Source organism: Schistocerca serialis, chromosome 9 (assembly GCF_023864345.2).
Source record: "Schistocerca serialis cubense isolate TAMUIC-IGC-003099 chromosome 9, iqSchSeri2.2, whole genome shotgun sequence".
In the NCBI taxonomy this organism is placed as follows: domain Eukaryota; kingdom Metazoa; phylum Arthropoda; class Insecta; order Orthoptera; family Acrididae; genus Schistocerca; species Schistocerca serialis.
The window spans coordinates 44,523,717-44,545,908 of record NC_064646.1 but is presented as its reverse complement, the minus strand read 5'-3'; the positions used below and the strand labels follow the sequence as shown (position 1 = coordinate 44,545,908).

Genomic DNA, 22,192 nt, shown 5'->3' with positions numbered 1-22,192 from the left:
ATAAAAATTTGTGGCAGCGCTCGCACTGAAGCTGGCGGCCTGCAGCAAGGCACAGTTGGAACCCGACTGTTGGAAGGTTGAAGTGGGCACTGCAGGTGCGCAGTGTAAACATTGCCAGATATGCTGCCAGAGCGAGCAGCACTGACGTTCCTGAAGGCAGCACGGCTGTGTAAAGACGGCAGCAGCAGTCATTCGACAATCACCTTGACAGGGGCCGATGAGCACTAGGTTAAGAACCGTTGGATCTTATATTGCTTGACACGGCTGGAAGCCCGGAAGAATTTTATCGGCATATATTGCCGTGAAACCGTACCTACGGCAGGTCTGCACTCACATTTTGTTGGAAAAAAATAACAACTAATAAACTGCATGTGTAGGACTATTTTTAAACTGTCACCATTTTCTGGTCACTGTCCTAATGTGACTTAGGAGATAACAATTTTTTGCCATTTTTGAACTAAAAAAATTAATAAAACTCATTACAATATGTTTATAATATAATTTCTTTAATTTAGTAATTGAATTGCAGAACAATGAGTCATTTATTTTTATCTTAGTTTCACAATGTTTCTTGCAGTAAACTATACTAAGAACTTATGGATGACAAAAAAGTGGTAATTAGTGTTTACGGATGTTGATGTTCCTATTCTAGAACTTTATAGTTTAGTTCACTGTAATTGATTGGTTTTATAGATGAATGCCCTAAGTGGTGTCCACGAGGAGGAGGAGGTCGATGACGAAGAAATGGGTGTGGCCGAGACATATGCAGACTACATGCCTTCAAAGTGTAAGTACTTCTTGATAAAAATTTTCAAGCTACCCGTGTTTGAAGATTGCTTTGGTTTCAAATTGATACACATACAGTTGTAAAATTATTTGGATGAAAACAGTCTTGATCACATGTAAGTTATTTATTTCATGTGGTGATTGGTTTTGATCTCTTTAGGGTCATCATTAGATTATATTTACTCTGCAAAAAGAAGGTAATACATTTTCTTAGAAGTCGAAGCACATGAATACATTCATAAGAATAAAATAATATGAAAGTATGGCTGATATATCCTTGGCAACAGCAGGAGATGGTAGAGAGGCATGAACAATGCTGCTCACTAAGTCTCAGGCACTCACAGTTTAATAGCGAAAGCTCCGCCCATTGCCCATGGCATAATGTCACTAACAGCCGATGGTTGTGAGATTTTGTTCCATTCCATGGAGTTCATCTGAAAAATTTATGATTATTAGATGTTAAGTCATAGAAAAAAGAGATGTTTTATATGTTGTACAGGTAGGACAGTGAGGAATTTTCAAATTAGATACTGTGAACATACTTTGAGAACAGCTGGATATAAATTGGTGTCCAGTCAGCGCAGTGTTCCAAACAAGCATTCCAAAGAAGATATTTCTCAAAGTTCTTCACATGGCCCCTAAAGGAGTGTTAGTTAATAATTTGGAGGAACTAGAAATCTATATTCATCATATAAAGGAACCATTGTCTCTCCTTAATGAACAGTTAGATTTTAGAGAGAAGTTTTGCTTCAATTTTTTCGATGAATTACTCGAAAATTTCCAGCTCGTCTTGTTTGTAGTTTGTCAGCCTTTTTACTGTCCTTATATAGATTATTTTTTTCACTTGTCCTTTCACCTGTTAAATATTATAATCAAGAATGTATGTGCTTTATATTTTTCATACGTGCTACCTTCTTTTTTGGTAACTTCCATATATTTCTCTCCTTGTTATTTACAGTTGATGAATTGCACTTTCGAGACAATAAAATATGTCGTTATGAATAATATTTTAGGAGTATTCGTTTAACTATGCACACTGTACAAGTTTGGTCTACTCATAATTTACGACTGTTATGCCTCTGCTTAACTTAAATTATAGAAGCCAGTACCTTGTTGGGGATTGTCTTAACAAGTAACACTTACTCCATGCCTACATTCAGAACCACACCTTATTGCAAGATAGTCCTCAAATTTTTATTCTCTTACACTACTATTCAAGCAACAGTTGCATACTCAAGGTATTTGTGTACCTTAAAGGAGGCAGTAGACTAACAAGATATTTAGCCCCATAGATATTGCTAATAAATAAATAAATAATAATAATCTGACCCAGCCATAAATACGCTTCCAAAGTACTAAGCAAGTGGGGCTGATCATTATGGCCCATTTTCTCACTTCTTGTGCTACTTATTATTTTAAAATATTGTAATATTTCAAAATATTTTTATACTTTTTTATCTATCACTACATTTACATCACATCCTTTGAATTTCTTGCAAATATTATTTTACTTTATTTTATAAGTACCTTACTGCAGGATTGTAGCATTCTATGTTGGTATTACATTTTATGTAATGTAACTTTTAACTGTACTGTACTGTGATAGTACTGCCATTAGCTTTGTATTTCTTTCTCAACTAAAATTTGTATATGATTTCTTTTAGTATTTTAGCCCCCCCCCTACCTCCCCCCCCCCCCCCCCCCTCTCTCTCTCTCTCTCTCTCTCTCTCTCTCTCTCTCTCTCTCTCTCTCTCTCTCTCTCAAACACACACACACACACACACACACACACACACACACACACACACACTTTTTCCCAATTCTCAGCTGGCTACATTATCATGACACTGCAGCTGGCTGCTTTGATGGGTCGTATATTGGGGAGTTTGACAGTGAATTGACGTCACTTAGTTCCAGCATGATGAACGTAGAGGAGTTACGGGCAAAGTTTAAACGGATTGCAAATCATACTCTGGAGAAGAATGCATAGAGTTAGTGGATTGAGGATGTTAAAGACTCACCGTGTCTTAACAACAAAATCCAAAATATGTTAAGAGAGCAAAGGCCGTTGCATTCTGAGTCAAAGGAGAGAGTGGAAATGGCGACAGGTAAAAATTAACAAAAACTTGTGAGGATTCTGTCTGGTCACTCGTTGTCCAGTCTGGCATGGCAGGAGACAGTAGCAAAAGTAAAGGCGAAGTTTTAAATTTCGCGTTCAATTAATCATACAGACGTACCGTCAGTCTACCGTCGAACGGACTCCCGTACAGAGGACGTAGTAATAAGTGTCCTCAGTATAGAGAAACAACTGGAAGAATTGGAAGCAAATAAGTTGCCAGGTCCTGTTGGAATCCTTATTCGGTTTTACAAAGCGTACTCTGCAGCACCGGCCCCTTACTTTTAGTTTGCATTTACTGTGAGTCTGTCACCCAGCGCAAAATCCTGAGCAACTGGAAAAATGTGCAGGCAGACTCCTGTCTGTAAGAAGGGTAAAAGAACAGACCCATAATATTACAGACCAATATCCTGAACATCCGTTTGCTGGAGAATTCTACGACATATTCTCAGTTCGAACGTAATAAAGTTCCGTGACATGGAAAAGCTTTTGTCCAGAAATAAGTGCTTTTTTAGGAAGCGTCGCTTGTGTGAAACTCATCTTGCCTTTACTCATATGGTATCCTGCAAACTGTGGATGCTGTGTTGCCAGGTTTCCGGAAAGTGTTCCACACAGTGCCACTCTGCTGACTGTTAAAGTTCTGTAAGGTACGAGAGTACGGAGTAGGTTTTATGTGAGTAGATTGAAGACTTCTTAAGTAACAGAACCCAGTATGTTGCCTCAACGGCAAGTATTCATCAGATGTGAGGATATCGTTGGGAGTGCCCTAACGTGGTGTCAGTAGGGTCACTGTTATTTTCTATATACATAAATTATGTGGCAGACAGGGTGAGTAGCAGTCTGTGGCTGTTTGCTGACGATGCCGTGGTGTGTGGGAGGAAGCTGTGAGAGTTGTGTGACCGTAGGAGGATACCAGGTGACCTACAAAAAATTTCTATTTGGTATGATGAATGACAGATAGCTATAAATGTAAAAAAAAAGTAAGTTAATGCAGATCAAAAGAAAAACTGACCCACAATGTTAAGAGTACAGCACAGTAGTATGCTGCTTGAAGCAGTTGCATCGATTAAATATATGGGCGTAACATTGCGAAGTGGTACAAAATGAAATGAAATTGAATGGCTGTGTAAGGATTGTAGTAGGGAAGGCAAATGGTCAATTTTGTTTTATTGGGAGGTGATCGACTGTTTTAATGGGATAATTTAGGAAAGTTTGACTCATCTGTAAAGGAGACATCATATAGGACAGTAGTGACAGTTCAAGTGTTTGGGATCTGCACCAGGTCGGATTAAAGGAATCTGTTGAAGCAATTCTGAGGCGGACTGCTAGATTTGTGACTAGTAGGTTCAGATGAGAAACAAGTATTACGGATATGCTTCAGGAACCTGAATGGGGTTCACTGGAGGGTAGGTGACATTCTTTTCGAGGAGCACTATTGAGAAAATTTAGAGAACTGGCATTTAAGACTGACTGCAGAACGATTCTGCTGCCACCAACATACATTTCATATAAGGAACATGAAGGTAATATTAGCGTTAGTACGGAGGTATAAAGACCGACGTTTTTTCCTCGCTTTATTTGTGAGTGGAACAGGAAAGAAAATGACTAGTAATGGTACAGGATACCTTCTGCCGAGCACCTTACTTTGGTCTGTGGAGTATGTAGATGTAGATGAGAGAGGAGAATGGAAGTAGGGGGTGACAGGGGGAAGAGTATCTGTATGGGAGGGAAAGACAGCCAGGGATTGGGAGAGGAATACATCAATAATAAGCTTCCTGTGACACCAGCAGGGGCAGCTGCGTGTGATACAGAGTAAAGTGGCTATGGGAGAGGGTGGGTGGGGGGGGGGGGGGGGGTCAAGGCATGAAGCGGAGGAGGTGAGAGACTGTGAAGAGGACAATGTTAGTGCAGATTAACAGGGTAAAGAGCGAGGTGCAGAGGATGCCTACGGGAAGATTGTGGCTTTCGAGACATTGTTGCGAGGACAGTTTCCATCTCTACAACTGGAAGAAGCTGGTATCTACTCGTACATATTTGATGCATATTTGTATCCCACGAATGGTGACCCTGCAAGCTAATATCCCAGAGATGTTCGGGCTCACGTGCAGTTCCTCTTCGTCAAAGTGTCTTGGCTCAAACTCGTCTATGCATTGAACTGCACGTAATACATTACATGCCCAAAATTAGACATTTGTGATCCTTTGGTTAAATTGTCTGGCTGATGGCAAGTTACAAAATACAAAGTTAACATAACATATAATAACAGTAATAATAATATCACGAACTAAATTAATGACCCATAAACGATGTAGGCCACACAGTTCCAATTTGGTTAGAATAATAATCAGAAAGCAAACTAATAGTGAAAGTGGTTGTATTTAGAGTTTCTGTTACACTAGGGCACATATCCATTTGACACAGTTTGATCCTTCACAATCTCATAGCGAAAACACAAGTCCAGTAGTCCACCTCCTTAACTACATGAAAAATTAGAGTTCACACCAGGCGCTCACCGCTTAGAGACTAAGTCCCGTGATACCACACAATGCGAAATTTTCTTAGTCGTTTCACTTCCTAGTTTCACTTCCTAGCTGCCTAAAGACCGACTGTTCACTTTCGCCTCTCAATCCGAACTGTGCCTTTGGTGTCTCCAGCCGAACTGACTGCTTTTGCATTTCCACCAGCACTCCCCCCTCTGCCCGTCGGCCGCTTTTCATGTGTGCTGAACGTCCACACTCAACTAACTAGGGCAGTTCCCTTTCCTGAAGCCATCCATCTGATTGGGTACAGCTTATTCGACATTATTTTTAATCAAAGCTTGATCACTTTCACTTCCTAAATAAAGTAACAATAATATCCGTTACATAATAAACATTAAATTCTTTTACATAAAACCAATACAATTTCCTTCTTAGCTTTGAATGTCACAGCCAGTAGCATTGCACCAATGTTCTTCCTGATAAATAAATAAAGAACAAAAGTAACTGTTATGCACTAAACTTTACAACAAATATTCTATTGCCTAATGATTCAATAAGGTGTCATGCTGTCATGGTTCAATGTGTTTTGTGTGGAGGAAATGATGATCTGATGCTTAACTGAAAATACTGATAATTTAAACTTACTATATCTTTTAAACACACAAAGTTACAGAGTTGATATTTACAACGTTTGTCATTTTAATGGTGCGCTTCTATATGAAATGTCACTGGTTAATTTCACTTTAACAGTAAATCCTAAACTATTATAGATATGATCAATATTCAAGTTTTATTGGGATCACCATGAAATTTTACGAAGGATGGTAGATTAAAACTACTGTGGCTTCATTCCCTGCATTACTACAGAATTAAATAATTTTCATAAATGTTTCCCATTATGGCCGATCTTAGGCCCGTCCTATTTAACACTGCTACGTCTCCTCGGTCACAAATGGCTTCTACTGGATTTCCCTATGACATAGGTGCTCGTCTGTCTCACTCGCACACTACAGCGCTTAGGCCTCAATAGACAATAGACGCCTGTCAATAGACAATAGACAATAGACCATCTCGTGGCGAATCTGCACCCTTTGTGGCATGCGGTTCTGGACTACTGGGTTCGTTTCACAGTTCCTGTAGGCTGACTCTTGCAATCATATATTTAAATGAGAGTGCAATGCTCATTAACTTACAATCCCAATACAAGAATGTAAACTTTACGAGTACACGGCCAAAGTATGAAAATTGAGCAAGAATTGAGTGTCGAAAATAACCAGCTGGTTGGCAGTGTGGTCTCAGCTCTCTGAGACTGCAGATGTGTGTGCAAGTTGCATATGTGTGAGTGTGTGTGTGTGTGTGTGTGTGTGTGTGTGTGTGTGTGTGTGTGTGTGTGTGGGCGCGCGCGCTCTCACTGAAAGCTTTAATTGTGTGAATCTTTTTATTGTGCCTATCGTGACTCAGCATCTCTGCTATATGGTGAGTAGCAACTTTCCTTCTCTGATATTGTTGAAAATAACCAATAGAGCAATGATAACTTGATGGACAAATACAACAATTCGAGAAAACCACAACTTTAACAGTTTTTAGTTGACACAGGCTCAGACGTGTGTGTGTGTTTCCACAGGTACTCGTGTGGCAGTGGGAGTTGTCTGACAACATAGATATAATTGCAGCAGACAGCCCCCTAACGCCCAGCCCCCACCCCCACCTGCCCATCCCACCCATCGACAGCTTTAGCAACCTGTGACTGAGTTACAGAAGAAATTTCGAGTGGCTTTTTGTTATCACCATTGTCATTTATCCTATTATAGGCTTGGATTTTCTGTTGCACAACATTGTGTACAGCTAGTGATGTCTCAGACTGATTAATTTAAGTAAAATCTGCTGACCAACTAATTAAATTTAGTGATCCGACAGTGCTTTGTGTCACAGCAGTGCCCAAATTTTTAACAGAATTCCAGTATATCACACATTCAGCAAATGTACCGGCCCCCATTACAGCTGGCTCTCCTGTCTTCCCTTGACCGTGCCAGCTCGGTTGTGAAAACTCCAGACTGCTGAGATGCCACTACAAGCTGTGTGAGGAAAGTAATGAGACTGATTTTTTTATGTACCAAAGATTTTATTTTTTCAAACAGTATTGTCCCCTTCAGAGTAATTCCCTTTGGCAAATATACACTGGCAGCAGTGCTGAAGGGCTTCAACTGGTTTGGCCTTTAACATTACGGTCACATTTTTTTGAATGTTCTCCAGAGTCTCAAAATTATGTCCTTTTAAGGTATTTTACAACTTCAGGAAAAGAAAAGTTAAAAGGACACAGATCAGGTGAATAGTGGACTGTGGAACCACAGGAATGCCTTTTAAGGTAAAAAAATTCCATGACAGAAGTGGCTGTTTGACATGCGGCATTGTCACGATGCAGCATACAGTTGTCTGCAATGTTCTGGCTCACTTTTCTTGAGCCTTTGAGGACATATTTGTAAAACACGTGGTTGACAGTTTGTCCTAGGAAACGAATTTTTTATGCATGATACCCCTACTATCAAGAAAGCAAATTCTTTGACTTGCCCATTTGAGTTTTTTTTTTGGTCAGGAAGATGTCTCATTGTCTGCTCCTCACTTGGCTGCTTTGTCTCAGGATTGTCACATACGATCAGACGAACAAACCATTTGTGGTCATTGGCAGTCCTCTTGGGATGATCAATGTACACGTTTCTTCTAGTGTCCTGCTCAGTTGTGAGGTTTTACGTTACCATTTTGGCATGTGCAAATCTTCGGTCAAAATTTGTATGTGGTGAAATTGTTTAACAGGTCACCCATTATCCTTATTATTAAACGTTGGTCTTGTTTCACAAGAACACACATACATTTGAGGTTTTCATTGGTTTTTGAAGCTGAAGGTTTCCGTGAGTGAAGTTCATCTTCAGCATGTTATTGGCCTTCCAACAGTGATTTGTGCCAGTGAAAAACTTGTCCTCTTGATAAGAAATGTTCCCTTTGGCCTGTTTGAACGTTCCAAAGAAACACTTGCGGATTCCCCAAGTTTAACACAAAACTTGATTGCAAAACATTGCTCTAAATTCTGCTGCTCCATTTTCGTAACACACAACAAAAACACAACTTTACTGATTGCACTCTCAAAAGTCACATGATGGTGTAAGGAGCTGAAACTTGGACTGAGCGTCTGGAAGGGAAAAGCACTCTGATCTACACAAGTAGAACAACACACTGTTGCCAGATCTCTTGCAATGTTGTCAGTTCCTTTACTTTTCTCATACTCATCGTAGACACAGTGGTACAGGCAGACCGTCAGAAAGCACATGGGTGTTCCCTCTACACTTGGAAGCAAAGCCAGTCAGTTAGTACCTGTTCAGCGATTGAGGAAAATCAAATACTCGGACGATTCCGGAGCATCACCTGGCACGAAACAATGGAAATCTTGTGCGTCATCTTTCTGATTGTGCTGTATTTTCCATGCTGGATGTGGTGAGGCCAGGGGATATACACAAAATGGCAATAATGAGCTGTTTGAATACTCATATGAGTCTTACAAGCTGTGCATCGTTGTACTGATTTTTCAAAGATCTATTGTTGGTGTGCTAAGCAGCCCAGTCTCCTCTTTCACCTACATTGGTGGTGTGCTAGTGGCATCACCTTTATCAGAAGAACACAAAGACAATTTAGGAGAAATTTTCCTCTGTTTCACCAACTCTGGAATGCTGCCGAATCCCACCAAAGCGTTATCAGTATTATGTGAGTGAGTTTTGTCAGATTCGAGGTATGTGCTACCAGCGTGTGCTAAACTTGGAAGCAGATGCCACTTTGGTCGAGTATCTGGTGTCGGCGACAGTGGGAGAACTGTGTGGGTACCTAGGTACGATAACCTCGCTCATACTGCTGGCGTCAGGGTGCCATTCCTAGCTGTTGTAGCTTGCTCCACAGTGCACATTTCCTCACATCTAACTTGTGGGTGAACCTCATCCAAGTTGGATTTCGCTGCTCACACATCCTGTTGCCGTAGCCTCCCTTGACAATCTTTACAAATGCTTCAGCCCATTCTGTGGGTGCAGTTCTGCTTCTGTGTGTCAGTGGAGCTGTTAAACCGTATGGCTATTCTTCAGAAAAACAGTGCTCGAGGCCACCGTTTTATACAGAGTTCGTAACTGCCTATGGGGTCATAAAGTATTACATTTTTTGACTGAAGCGCGCTAACTTGCTGTGTATGCCAACCGTTACCCACTGAAATTTGCAGCCTCGGGATAACTGGCGGACAGATTTCAATGAGATGTAACCACTTAGAATGATGATACAGAACTGGAAAACATGCTGTGAGGATTGGCAGCCCATCAATTGTGCCACTCACCAGTGTCAGGCACTGACTTAAGGTTGAACTTTGGCGAAGCCACGTGCCAGCTTTGGTCACAGCTACCTACGTATGTACACACCACCATGCCGCTGTGTAGTTGAGGACGCCTGTGTACTTAGTAATCCAGGTATCCGCACTACAAGGGCACCAGTTACGCCAGGTTTGGCCCAGTGTGTGGAGAGCCTGCTGCTCGTGGACCCAGAAAAGTGACTTGCAAGAAGTGCAAAGTGAGACAGTAGACAGATACTGTTCGGAAACTTCGTTACTCCCCAAGCAAGTTTTGCACACTTGTCTGTGGATCTTGTTGGCTCTCTGTCTGTTTCTCAGAAATTACACTTCTACCTAGCAGTGATCTATAGGTTCGTGGTGTGTCCAGAAATTTCAGTACTGCGAGATCAGACCTTAGGTTGGACAGTATGTTTCAGAGGCCCAGAATAGATGACATTGGCTGGTGTCCCCCAGTGGATGCAATGGTTTCTGTACCGTGACACAATTGTACGGTGCTCACCTCTGCAGGATGACACCATATCACACTGTTTCCTATGGTATGGTAGAATGACCTCACCGCTGCTTAAGTGGGTTCGTATTGAACCTCTGGAAGAAGATGGAATAGTTGTGACTGACATCTGCCTTATGGCATAAGAAACTAGCTCTGTATGTTTTCACAGACCTAGCCATGTGAAACAGCTTTTTTTTGCACGAGATCTGTTAGCTAAAGCTTTGGAGCTGCCTCACAGAGTCCTCTGGCTGAGGACACTGACTTTTCAGGTAAAAGAGGAAAAGAAAGATCGCCTCTGTGAAACGGCGTAAACTGCCACACCCAAGTGCCTAGAAATTGACGAATCGCAGTTTGCTAGCTCATGGACCCATGTCTGTACCTTCTCCTGGCGACTCGGCTGGCGGCCACCACAGTAGGGGGCACAGCTTCCGTACCGGAGCCAAAATCGAGAAATGGTGGCAAAGCTATGACAGGATATGGATGGTGAGTGCAGTTCCGTTTAGATCCAAGTGTAATTCTGTAATACAATAGTTATTTAGGGGAACCAAGCGGGGTCCCTGTATGTTGTCAGTATTGTGTTGTGGAACCTGTAGAATGTCTTTCGACACTAATGAAACATTATTAATAATTTAATATTTATTTGTTTAGCTTTGCTCAGCTTACGCCTTATGCCAGTGACATGGTGAAATTCAGCTTGTGCGACTATCATAGAAGCTGCTACGTCAGCAATTCAGCAGAAGTCTTGCCAGCTTCCAAATAGCTGGTGAAGCCATCATGTGAGATGAAGGCTGCAGACTGCATGACAGCGTCCTCGATCCTTCTCCAGGAAATGACTGTGACCTATAGTGACCCATCAGGATGTACTGTGCTGTCAGAAGTTGTATAGTCGGCTGATCTGGCCCCACTGGACAGGTAGGCACTTGGTACCCAGAGGTGCCTGCAGCAATGATCAGGAACGGACGCACTGGATGGCCCACTCACCCAGCAGTGATGATGGCGTTATTGCGACAAACGCGACGAGATGTACTGGTGGCTGAAGGCCCTCAGTCTCCCTATCAGCGACACGGTAGGGGCCAGTGCGAAGTCCCCCGAGTGGTGGTAGTGGTTACTCGGATGTTGTCATTTCGGGAACGGCAACCAGTGTGTTCACAAGAAGTGTCGGAACATTTAATATACAATATATTGTAATAATCATCAAATCGAGTGCTTTGGTATGAATGCCGTTGATCCTAATGACTGACTGAACTTGGAACTAGAGAACTGCAATTTTTATGGAGACAGACGAGAGCAATGATGTGAGTCTCCACTCGTTATGACTGAACGTGGCCTGCTTCTTTACTAGTGATCAGTAATCCTCTGTCCATTATGTTTGCTTAACAGTTTGTTACGGGTTACTTATTAACTGCTCTGTCAAGTCTCTGATAGACGCTATTGCATCTGAGGTATAGCTTGTTGCTACATGTAATAAAAGCTGCTGCATAGCTGTGTCACCACGTCTACCCAGTGTCGCCTGTGGCTGTACCGGTGCGAACTTAAGAAAAAATTAATTTCTTCCCTTTTTCAACTCTGTTGCACAACAATTAACGTTTCTGGTTGCTAAGTGCCCCACACTTCCACATCGAGCAGTCGGCAAAGTCAGGGCAGGGATTTGCTCTGTACTGTGGAAGACTGACTGTGGCAAGAAGTACGGTCTGCACCCATGCGGTGACCCGATAGTGACATTAGTTGTAAGCGCTACTGTGTAACAAGTTCTGCTAATAAATATGTGTGCTGCAATATATAATCTATACGTACTTATATCTCTTGGCAGTTTGCCAAGCGAGGTAGTCTTAGACAGTGGCAAGGCAACAAGTGTGGTGAATGTTAGTGTATAGAAAGCTGGAATTGACAGTGCATATATCCAGTAGGTTAGGGGCTATTGATAATTTAGAGGGAACGGAAGAAACGGTTCGTGTCCTCGTCAGGGAAAGCTAGCTGGACCGGATGTGTCGGTCTACCAGAGTCAAAATCCTTTCTGTCGGAGTGCAGTAATTGGCTACAGTGAGGAATTGAGATCAGTCAGGTTTACAGATTTTGGGAAGCACAGGTGTGATATGTGTGCAGAGAATAATTAGGGTGAGGAGACAGATGGATTTGGGGAGAGATTCTGGACTGGATCTCGGGATTTGAGTAGTGCAGAGCACCCACTGACCTGGGGTGGGAGGTATGTGGTAGTGGCGTGGTGTGTGTGTATGGTTGTGACAGAGGTGAGCGAGGAAGTTCTTTCAGTAAAGTGTATTTTGGAGGTGCTTTCCCGCTTCTGGAACCGACTCCTTTATTGGAAGAAGACTGGAAATTTTCTTTTTATTTTACTGAGGATGAAGCTTTTTCTCTCACAAAACACGTAATGACACCTTGAACTCATAGACAATTAACTAATGAAAGGTACATGTTTAATTACAGATTATTTAAGGTAAGAAGGCCTTTCGAATGTTCTTTCGGTATGGTAGTGTCAAAGGTCCTTTTGTTGGATATTTCAGTAAATTTCGACGTGAATAAAATTGGTGTGATAGTTCAAACTATCAGTTTTTTTAATAACGTTATATGGATTCATGGTTGAGTACATTCAAAGTAATCTATGCAGCACAATAGAGACAACTTCTTGAGAATTTAAATTAAAAGCCAGAAAATCACAACGAACTCCGAACAGTGCTGTGGAGTTCTCTTTTAACAGAAGTGTTTGTGTGGTTACATACTGAAAGGATCTAATATTTTATCAGATCCAGCAAATCAATTAAAAGATTTACAGAGAAGTTTTATTTTAATGTGGTCCTGTATCTTATGTCTCTTCCAGAGACAAATTAAACAAGTTTAAATTACTGTACCTGTCTCTGATATTTCATGTGCTCTGATATTTCCCATATGTTATCTCTATCATTCCTGTTGCTCTGTTTGGCACCACTGTGACTGTAAATACTTAGATATTTCTCAACAAGCCCAACAAAATGAATTGTGAACTCAGGATCATCTCTCATTTTCACACACTCAGAGACAAGTCGCACAACCGAAACAGACTTTGCTTCGTGAAGTATCACTTGCAGAGACATAGAGTGTTGCGAACTGTGGAGTACACCATACGCGTCTGACAGTGGCGTGGCATGCTGCATATTCGTCTGACAGTGGCGTGGCATGCCGTACAATTTAGACAGGTTATGCCAGTCTAGTGGGCTCTATTATACTGTGTATTTTTCATCTGAACTTTCAAGCTAGATGAGTGCCTTGTTCGATGCCATGTACCACAGCACTTGCCACTTTACCCTGGTGGGCACTCTGTGCGTACACGAGTCCGTGTGTGTGTGGGTGCGCGCGCGTTCTCTTTCCAGTGTTTGTATTCAATCCAGGGCTTTCAAGATCATAGAAATTTGTGTAATAATTTTCATTGTTTTAGTTGATAAATTGGAAATCACAGGCTCATTTATTCTATACAAGCAATTACAATTTATTGTTACTTCATACACACACACACACACACACACAAACACACACACACACACACACACACACACACACACACACACACACACACACACCCACCCCTCTTGTTTCTTCCAAGTTATTTTTTTATTTCCATGGGAAGTTAGCAGTTCAGCAAATGTTTTGGCTTGCAATTCAATATTCTGTAGATTTTCAGCAAATAAACTTTGTAGTTTCATGGATTTCCTGAATCTTGATGTTTAACTTGTTGTAATTCTATTAAAAATTTTCCAGTTTTCAGTGATTTTTACACAGTTCCAGTTGATGAAAATCAGCGTAATAGTGTGTGATTTTTTTTTATTCTTTTTGCCACTTCCAGACAAACACAGAGAGTGTTTGTCAGTCGTTGGGACTCCTGTATGTAGCAGGTAATGGAGCCCCTCAGAGAAATAACAGGCACATTAGGAAAGAAGCTGAGTAGACACTCGGTACATCTGCCGGGAGGTCTCGTCAGACGTGTGGATGAGGCTCCGTAGTGACTGTTGACCGCTCTGAATGCAACCGGTGCCCCATAGTAGCTCTTGTCGGCGTGAGTAAAACTTGCCGCTTTGGGTTCTCAGGCTATCGTCAGTTTGTTTCGGCTGTCAGCTGAGTTGGTGAGTTGGCAAAGGTAGCTAGCATCGCATACGAGGTGTGAACTCTCACCTTACTATTTATAACACTGATCACAGTCCTCTGGTCTGGAGAACTCTCACTTCACTATTTCTAGCATTGATCACAGTCTTCTGGTTTGGAGAGGAGTGGATGGCCTAAACAGAGGCTCAGATGATTCTGCTATGGTTTGGGTTGTGAATGTCTTGACCTCTGCTGTTGGATCAAGAATTGTGTGAACGAAGTGGCTACTCAGGTAGCAGAATATGTATGATTTCCATGTTTTTTTGTCAGAGCAGCACTTCCTTCAGATCAAAGAGTAATTGCCTGTGGAAATCGGAGACAGATCAGCCACATTATTCTCAAGAATGTTCATCCTCGCAGATTGGGAAAAGAAAAAATGTGTTATTAGTAAACTGCAGGAGCATCCATAGTAACTCAGTCTCACTTTTTAAATGTAACAATACCCACATAATATTAGGGACAGGAGATGGAAATGAACAACAGCAAAATACATAATTCAGATTGAAATATGTATTTAAGGTACAGTCTAGGTGCCAGTATATTAATTGACTGTAAAGAGCTGTCGTATCTAGTGAGGTAAAGATAAGCATCAAAGGTGGGTCAAATGTGATCTTTGCATAATTTTCTAGCCCACCGGCTTCAGGAGCTGTAGAGGCAGAGCACTTAGACAACTTGGATAGTATCATGAGTTACTTTCCTAATCACTATATGATAATAAGTGGAGACTTGAACTTGCTGGCAGTGGAATGGGAGAGTCCTGCAGTCAAAATGGTGCCAGAGAAAGTGATTCAGGTGAGATTGTTCTGTATGTTTTATCTGAAAATTACTTTGTGCAGATCATTAAAGACAAACACATGAGACAATGCCTTTAGACCTTCTAGTAACTAACAGACCCGAACTGTTCAAATCAGTTAATATCAACGAGGGCACCATAAGGCTGCAGTAGCATCAATGACTATGGATGTTACACAGGATGTTGAAAAAAAGATAGGAAAATATTTTCAGTTAGCGATAGTGACAGGGTACAAATTGCAGAGAATTTAAGCAGTCAACATCAAATATTCAACTCTAAGGATGAGGTTGAAGATGTTGAGCACATAAGGATAAAACTTAAAAGTATTCTACAATATGTGTTGGACAAGTATGTGACAGGCAAGGTTGTGAGGAATGGAAAGGACCCACTGTAGTGCAATAGCTGCGTTAGAAATTTACTGCAAAAGCAAAGACAGCTCCGTCCCCACTTCAAGTGACATCAAAGCCTGTTAGACAAACAAAAGCTGAATTAAGCCAAAGTAAGCCTGAGGAGAGTAATTTGAGGAGCATTCAATGCATTTCAAAGTAAAGTTTTTGCCTAATGATTAAGAAATGTAAGAAGTTTTGAACTTCCTTAAAGTCCGTAAGTGGATTGAAATCAAGTACTCGGTCTCTGAGTGACCATACTGGCATCAGAACAGAACATGACAGAGAGAAGGCTGAAGTACTGAATTTGGTCTTCAAAATCGTTTCACCGTAGATCATCATAAAATAGCTCATCCTTTCAATCATGACACGAATATCGAAATGGCAGACATTGACATAAGCCACCAAGGAATAGAAAATTGCCTAAAACTTCTCAATGGTGAAAAGGCAACAGGGACAGATGAGATGCCTGTGAGGTTCTAGAGACATTATGTGAAAGAATTTGCTCCTCTTCTAATAATAGTTTATCGTAGTTCACTTCCCCCTGCGGGTTCGGGGGTTAGAATAGGCCCGCAGTATTCCTTCCTGTCGTAAGAGGCGACTAAAAGGAGTCTCCAACGTTTCGGCCTTTAATGTGATGGTCCCCATTAGGGTTTGACCTCCATTTTTCCAAATTCCACAGAAGTATGAGCCTTTTGGGGAAGGACACCTTATGTGGTGCACCATCAGTCCTCTGTGCCCTAAGGCCTTGGCACTTTTGATCGTCTTGGCGTCGTCACTGCACCCTCCATCCCTCATTTTGGGCATACACACCTGATGGGTTGTGTACGTCACGCCCTTAGTGCGTCACCATCTGCACCCATGATCACTATGGACTACCCATGGCACCCAAAATCCAGCACGGTAACCAGCCCGTTGTGGTGGGGTCGTCATGTACCCTCTAGGTTGTAGCCCCCTGACAACACAGGGATCGTACTGCCGATGCCTGAGCTGACACCTCCCCACGTAAGCCAAGGAGTAGATGCCCGTCTCTCTGGGGCATCGGGACTCCTGGCAACGGCCATCCTGCCAGGTGGCCTTTGCTGTGACTGGGTGGCGCTTGTGGGGAGAGCCTCTGGTCGGAGTGGGTGGCATCGGGGCGGATGCCCCGCAATGAAGCGGGTGAAATCTCAATCTGGTGGTCGCCCGACCGCCAATGTCTCTAAGTGTGGTAAGGTGGAATTTAACGCTGTGACATATAACCCGAAATCGTTCCCTTCCCTAGCCACACTATGGGAGGAACGTAGGGCTGCAGACAGACAGGAGCCGTATTCGCCACGATACCTTGTCTGCAGCAGAACTGATGGGGATTCGTTTTTGGGGACTAAGCCTCTTTTCTTTGTGCACAATCTCGAAGATAAGTTTGGGGAAGTGGCGTCTCTTTCCAAAATGAGAAGCGGGGCCATTCTGATACAAGCAGCTTCATCTGCACAGTCCCAGGCATTACTCGCCTGTGAGAAGCTCGGTGACATCCCCGTTACTGTCACTCCCCATAAGTCCTTAAATTTGGTCCAGGGGATTATTTTTCATAAAGATCTTCTGCTACAGTCTGATGACGAGCTACGTGAGAACCTGGCACGACGAGGTGTACACTTTGTCCGTCGTGTCTTTCGGGGGCTGAAGGATAATAGGGTCGCTACCGGTGCTTTCATCCTGGCCTTCGAGGGCGACTGCTTGCCTGAGAAAGTCAAGGTCATGATCTACCGGTGCGATGTCAAGCCCTATGTCCCGCCCCCTATGCGATGCTTCCAGTGCTGGAAATTCGGACACATGTCCTCCAGGTGCACTGCCAGCCCCACGTGTCGTGATTGTGGACGACCTCCGCATCCTAATGCTCCATGTGCTCCGCCTCCCACCTGTGTTAACTGTGGGGAGCATCATTCTCCCTGCTCACCAGACTGTGCAGTCTATCAACGAGAGCGGAAGATACAAGAAATTAAGACCTTGGACCATTTAAGTTACCAAGAGGCAAAGAAGAAGCTAGAACGACTCAACCACACACCTATGTTGAGGAGTTATGCTACCGTCACACTGCCGCCACCAGCTCCTGCACAGACTCCCTTCTCTGTTGGCCCACCGAGAACTCAAGTCACGTCTGCCCCACCGCTGGGACAGGCCACTCTCTCTTCCACTGCTCCCAAAACGCCCAGTTTGGGAGCAGTGCGCCCCAAGCAACCGGGGACGTCAGTCCCCACCTCTCAGCCGGAGCGGTGACAGCCCTCTCCGGCTCCTCAGCCGGAGAAGCGACAGCTCTCTCCGGCTGCTCAGCCGGAGACGCAACAGCCTCCTCCGGCCTCACTTGTTCGGAAGAGGGAGTCCCTTCCAAGGACTTCCCCAGTGTCTCCCACGACACTAGCCAGTGGCTGAAGAAGCCACCAGCTGATGGTCAAAGGGCTTTCCGCTCTTCATCTGTTCCCGATAATGTGTCAGGAAAGCCCTCCCAGCATGCCAACCCTCCTCCCAAAGACAAGAGAGAGAAGAGGAAGCTCTCCAAGAAGGATAAGGACCCAGTGGTTCCCGCACGAACGCTTCGTGTCAGCTCAGCCTCTCATTTTATTCAAACGTCTCCGTGCTCAGGTACGGAGGCTTATCAAACGGCGGAAACGGGAGTGCTGGGAGAGGTACGTTTCCAACATTGGTTCCCGTACTTCACCCTCCCAGGTGTGGATGAAGATTCGGCACATCTTTGGATTGCAGTACTCTACAGGTGTCCCAGGGCTTACCATCAATGGGGCGGTATCCACCGATGCCGATGCAATCGCCGAGCATTTCGCACAGCACTATGTTCGGGCCTCTGCGTCAGGGAATTACCCGCCTGCGTTTCGCGCGCTCAAACACCGGGAGGAAGGCAAACTGCTTTCTTTCGCTTCTCGCCACCCTGAGGCGTATAACGCCCCATTTCGTTTGTGGTAACTCCAGAGCGCCCTGGCACAGTGCCCCAATACAGCCTCTGGGCCAGATGGCGTCCACAATCAGATGCTCAAACACCTGTCCCCGGACTGTCAGCGATGTGTTCTTGCCATCTTCAACCGCATATGGGGTGATGATGTCTTTCCGTCGCAGTGGCGAGAAAGTACCATCATTCTGGTGCTGAAGCCTGGTAAGGACCCGCTTACTGTGGATAGCTATCGGCCCATCAGCTTGATAAATACTCTGTGCAAGCTACTGGAACGCATGGTGAGTCGACGGCTGTGTTGGCTGCTCGAATCTCGGTGTCTTCTGGCTCAGTGCCAGAGCGGCTTCCGTCAGGACCGTTCCACCGCCGATACTTTGGTCTTCCTTGAGTCTGCAATCCACACTGCTTTTTCCAGGCGCCAACACCTCGTCTCCGTCTCTTTCGACCTCTCCAGAGCATGTGACACGACGTGGCGGCACCATATTCTCGCCACGTTGCACGGGTGGGGTCTCCGGGGCTCTCTCCCCATTTTTATTCAGAATTTTTTATCTGTTCGGACATTCCGCGTTTTAATTGGCACATCCCATAGTTCACTTCAAATCCAGGAGAACGGCGTTCCACAGGGCTCTGTATTGAGCGTGCCCCTTTTCCTTGTGGCCATTAATGGCCTTGCAGCAGCAGTAGGGTCGTCTGTCTCACCCACGTTATATGCTGACGATTTCTGCATCTTTTTCAGCTCCTCCACCATTGGTGTTGCAGAACGTCGGTTGCAGGGAGCCATACGCAAGGCGCAGGTGTGGGCCTTATCCCATGGGTTTCAGTTTTCTCCTGCGAAGACTTGTGTTATGCACTTTTGTCGGCATCGAACTGTCCATCCCCACCCTGAGCTCTATCTTCAGGATGCTATGCTCAGGGTTGTTGACACTTACCGTTTTCTGGGATTGCTGTTCGATGCCCGGCTTACTTGGCTTCCACATATTCGTGAGCTCAAGCGTCAGTGCTGGCAGCATCTGAATGCCCTCCGCTGCCTCAGCAACACAACTTGGGGTGCAGACCGTAACACGCTGCTGCAGCTCTACAAAGCCCTTGTGCTGTCCCGACTGGATTATGGGAGTGTGGCGTATGGCTCAGCGTCGCCCTCAGCATTGCAGCTGCTGGACCCCGTTCACCACTGTGGGGTTCGACAGGCAACAGGAGCATTCCGCACCAGTCCTGTTAATAGCCTACTTGCTGAGGCTGGGGTTCCTCCGCTCCACATTCGGCATCAACAACTCTTAGCCAACTGTGCTGCCCATGTCCGTTGTTCTCCCCGTCACCCTAACTAACATCTCCTTTTCGCCGATGCGGCAGTCCATATCCCACACCGGCGGCCGCGATCAGGCCACGCAATTGGGATCCGTGTTCGGTCACTCCTTAGTGAACTCGAGTCTTTGCCTCTTCTATCTGCTTTTCAGGTCCACCCACATACACCACCTTGGTGCATTCGTCGGCCGCAGCTTCGGCTGGACCTCTCACAATGGCAAAAGGATTCAGTTCCTCCTGCAGTCTTGCGCTGCCAATTTCTTGCTCTCCTCGACACATCCCGTGACTCGGAGGTTATCTATACAGATGGCTTGATGGTTGATGGCCGTGTGGGGTACGCTTACGCTCATGCGGACTATGTAGACCAGCGCTCCTTGCCGGACGGCTGCAGTGTTTACACTGCAGAGCTAACAGCCATTTTTCGTGCCCTTGAGTGTATTCGTACCAGCACTGGCGAGTCTTTTGTCATTTGCAGTGACTCTCTCAGTAGTCTACAGGCTCTTGACCAGTGCTACCCACGCCATCCCATTGTTGTTGCCATCCAGGAGTCCGTTCATGCTCTTGAACAGCGTGGACATTCAGTGGTGTTCATATGGACCCCGGGACACGTTGGGATAGCGGGAAACGAACACACCGACAAGTTAGCTAAAGAAGCCACCCGCAAACTGCCGTTGGAGATCGGCCTCCCGGCAACTGATCTCCGATCGGTGTTATGCCGTCGGGCCTTTGGGATGTGGGCAGACGAATGGCGCACTCTGTGTGTACCCAACAAGCTGCGGCGTGTAAAGGAGGCCACGACCGTGTGGGGTTCCTCCGTGCGGGCCTCTCGCAGGGATTCTGTTGTTCTCTGTAGGCTCCGCATTGGTCACTCTTGGCTGACGCTTGGTTATCTGCTGCGTCGAGAGGACCCCCCTCATTGTCGCTGTGGTGCGAATATGACGGTGGCCCATATATTGTTGGACTGTCCTCTTTTAACAGCCCTCTGGCGAACTTTTAATCTCCAGGGTGCTTTATCATCTCTTTTAGGTGACAATGTCTCTATGGCAGATCGGGTTTTAAGTTTTATTCGCGCAAGCAGCTTTTATAGGTCCATTTAAATTTTTTTTTTTTTTTAACATCACCCTCTTTTGAGCTGTCTCTTCTCATTAGTTTTGTGTTGTGATTCGACTCCATCCTAAACTTTCAGGCTGGAGGTTTTAACGTGTTGCAGAGTGGCTGGCTCATCCTACTATTTTCGTGATCAGCCAGCGACAGTCCTCTGCTGTGCAGTTTTAATTCCTTCTGCCTTTGTTCTCTATGTTGATTTTGTTGCTGTGCTCTGTTTTCCGTGTTGTCTTACAATGGACTATGGGGCTTTTCTTCCCCCAGAATTTTTCTTTTAGTGCTTCGCCTGACTGGTGGATAGTTTCACTGTGCTCTGTGTTTTTATGAAACAAGGGACCGATGACCTTTGTAGTTTGGTCCCTTCAATCTTTAAACCAACCAACCAACCATCGTAGTTCACTGGAAAAATGCGGGGAAAAAAAGCATATAATTCACATCTTCGATAAGGTTAGACATACAAACATGCTTTGTTATAGGCCTATATTGCTGACATCAATATGTTGTAGAATTGTGGGATATGTTTTATGCTTAAGAATTATGACTTTTTGGGGAATGAAAATGCCTACATTCCACAAACAGAGATCTTGTAAAACTCAACACGATTTGTTTGTCTATGAGATACGCAGCTCTGTAGACAAAGGCACTTGCATAGATGCCACATTTCTCGAATTCTTGAAGGCATTTGACACATTTCCACACTGTCATTTAGAGAACAAAATATGAGTTGTTGTTGTTGTGGTCTTCAGTCCTGAGACTGGTTTGATGCAGCTCTCCATGCCACTCTATCCTGTGCAAGCTTTTTCATCTCCCAGTACCTACTGCAACCTACATCCTTCTGAATCTGCTTAGTGTATTCATCTCTTGGTCTCCCTCTACGATTTTTACCCTCCACACTGCCCTCCAATACTAAATTGGTGATCCCTTGATGCCTCAGAACATGTCCTACCAACCGATCCCTTCTTCTGGTCAAGTTGTGCCACAAACTTCTCCTCTCCCCAATCCTATTCAATACTTCCTCATTAGTTATGTGATCTACCCATCTAATCTTCAGCATTCTTCTGTAGCACCACATTTCGAAAGCTTCTATTCTCTTCTTGTCCAAACTATTTATCGTCCATGTTTCACTTCCATACATGGCTACACTCCATACGAATACTTTCAGAAATGACTTCCTGACACTTAAATCAATACTGGATGTTAACAAATTTCTCTTCTTCAGAAACGCTTTCCTTGCCATTGCCAGCCTACATTTTATATCCTCTCTACTTCGACCATCATCAGTTATTTTGCTCCCCAA

General features: G+C 44.2%; 1 protein-coding gene across 2 annotated transcripts in view; it reads left to right on the top strand.

The window, feature by feature from the left end:
• The window catches only part of LOC126419189 (protein strawberry notch), a 299,812-nt gene that overhangs the window by 59,929 nt on the left and 217,691 nt on the right, over window positions 1-22,192 (top strand). For both annotated transcript variants that reach the window (XM_050086323.1, XM_050086324.1), the window contains one exon: window positions 694-787. In XM_050086323.1, the coding sequence (XP_049942280.1) occupies window positions 694-787 (94 nt within the window). The remainder of the gene's footprint in view (window positions 1-693; window positions 788-22,192) is intronic.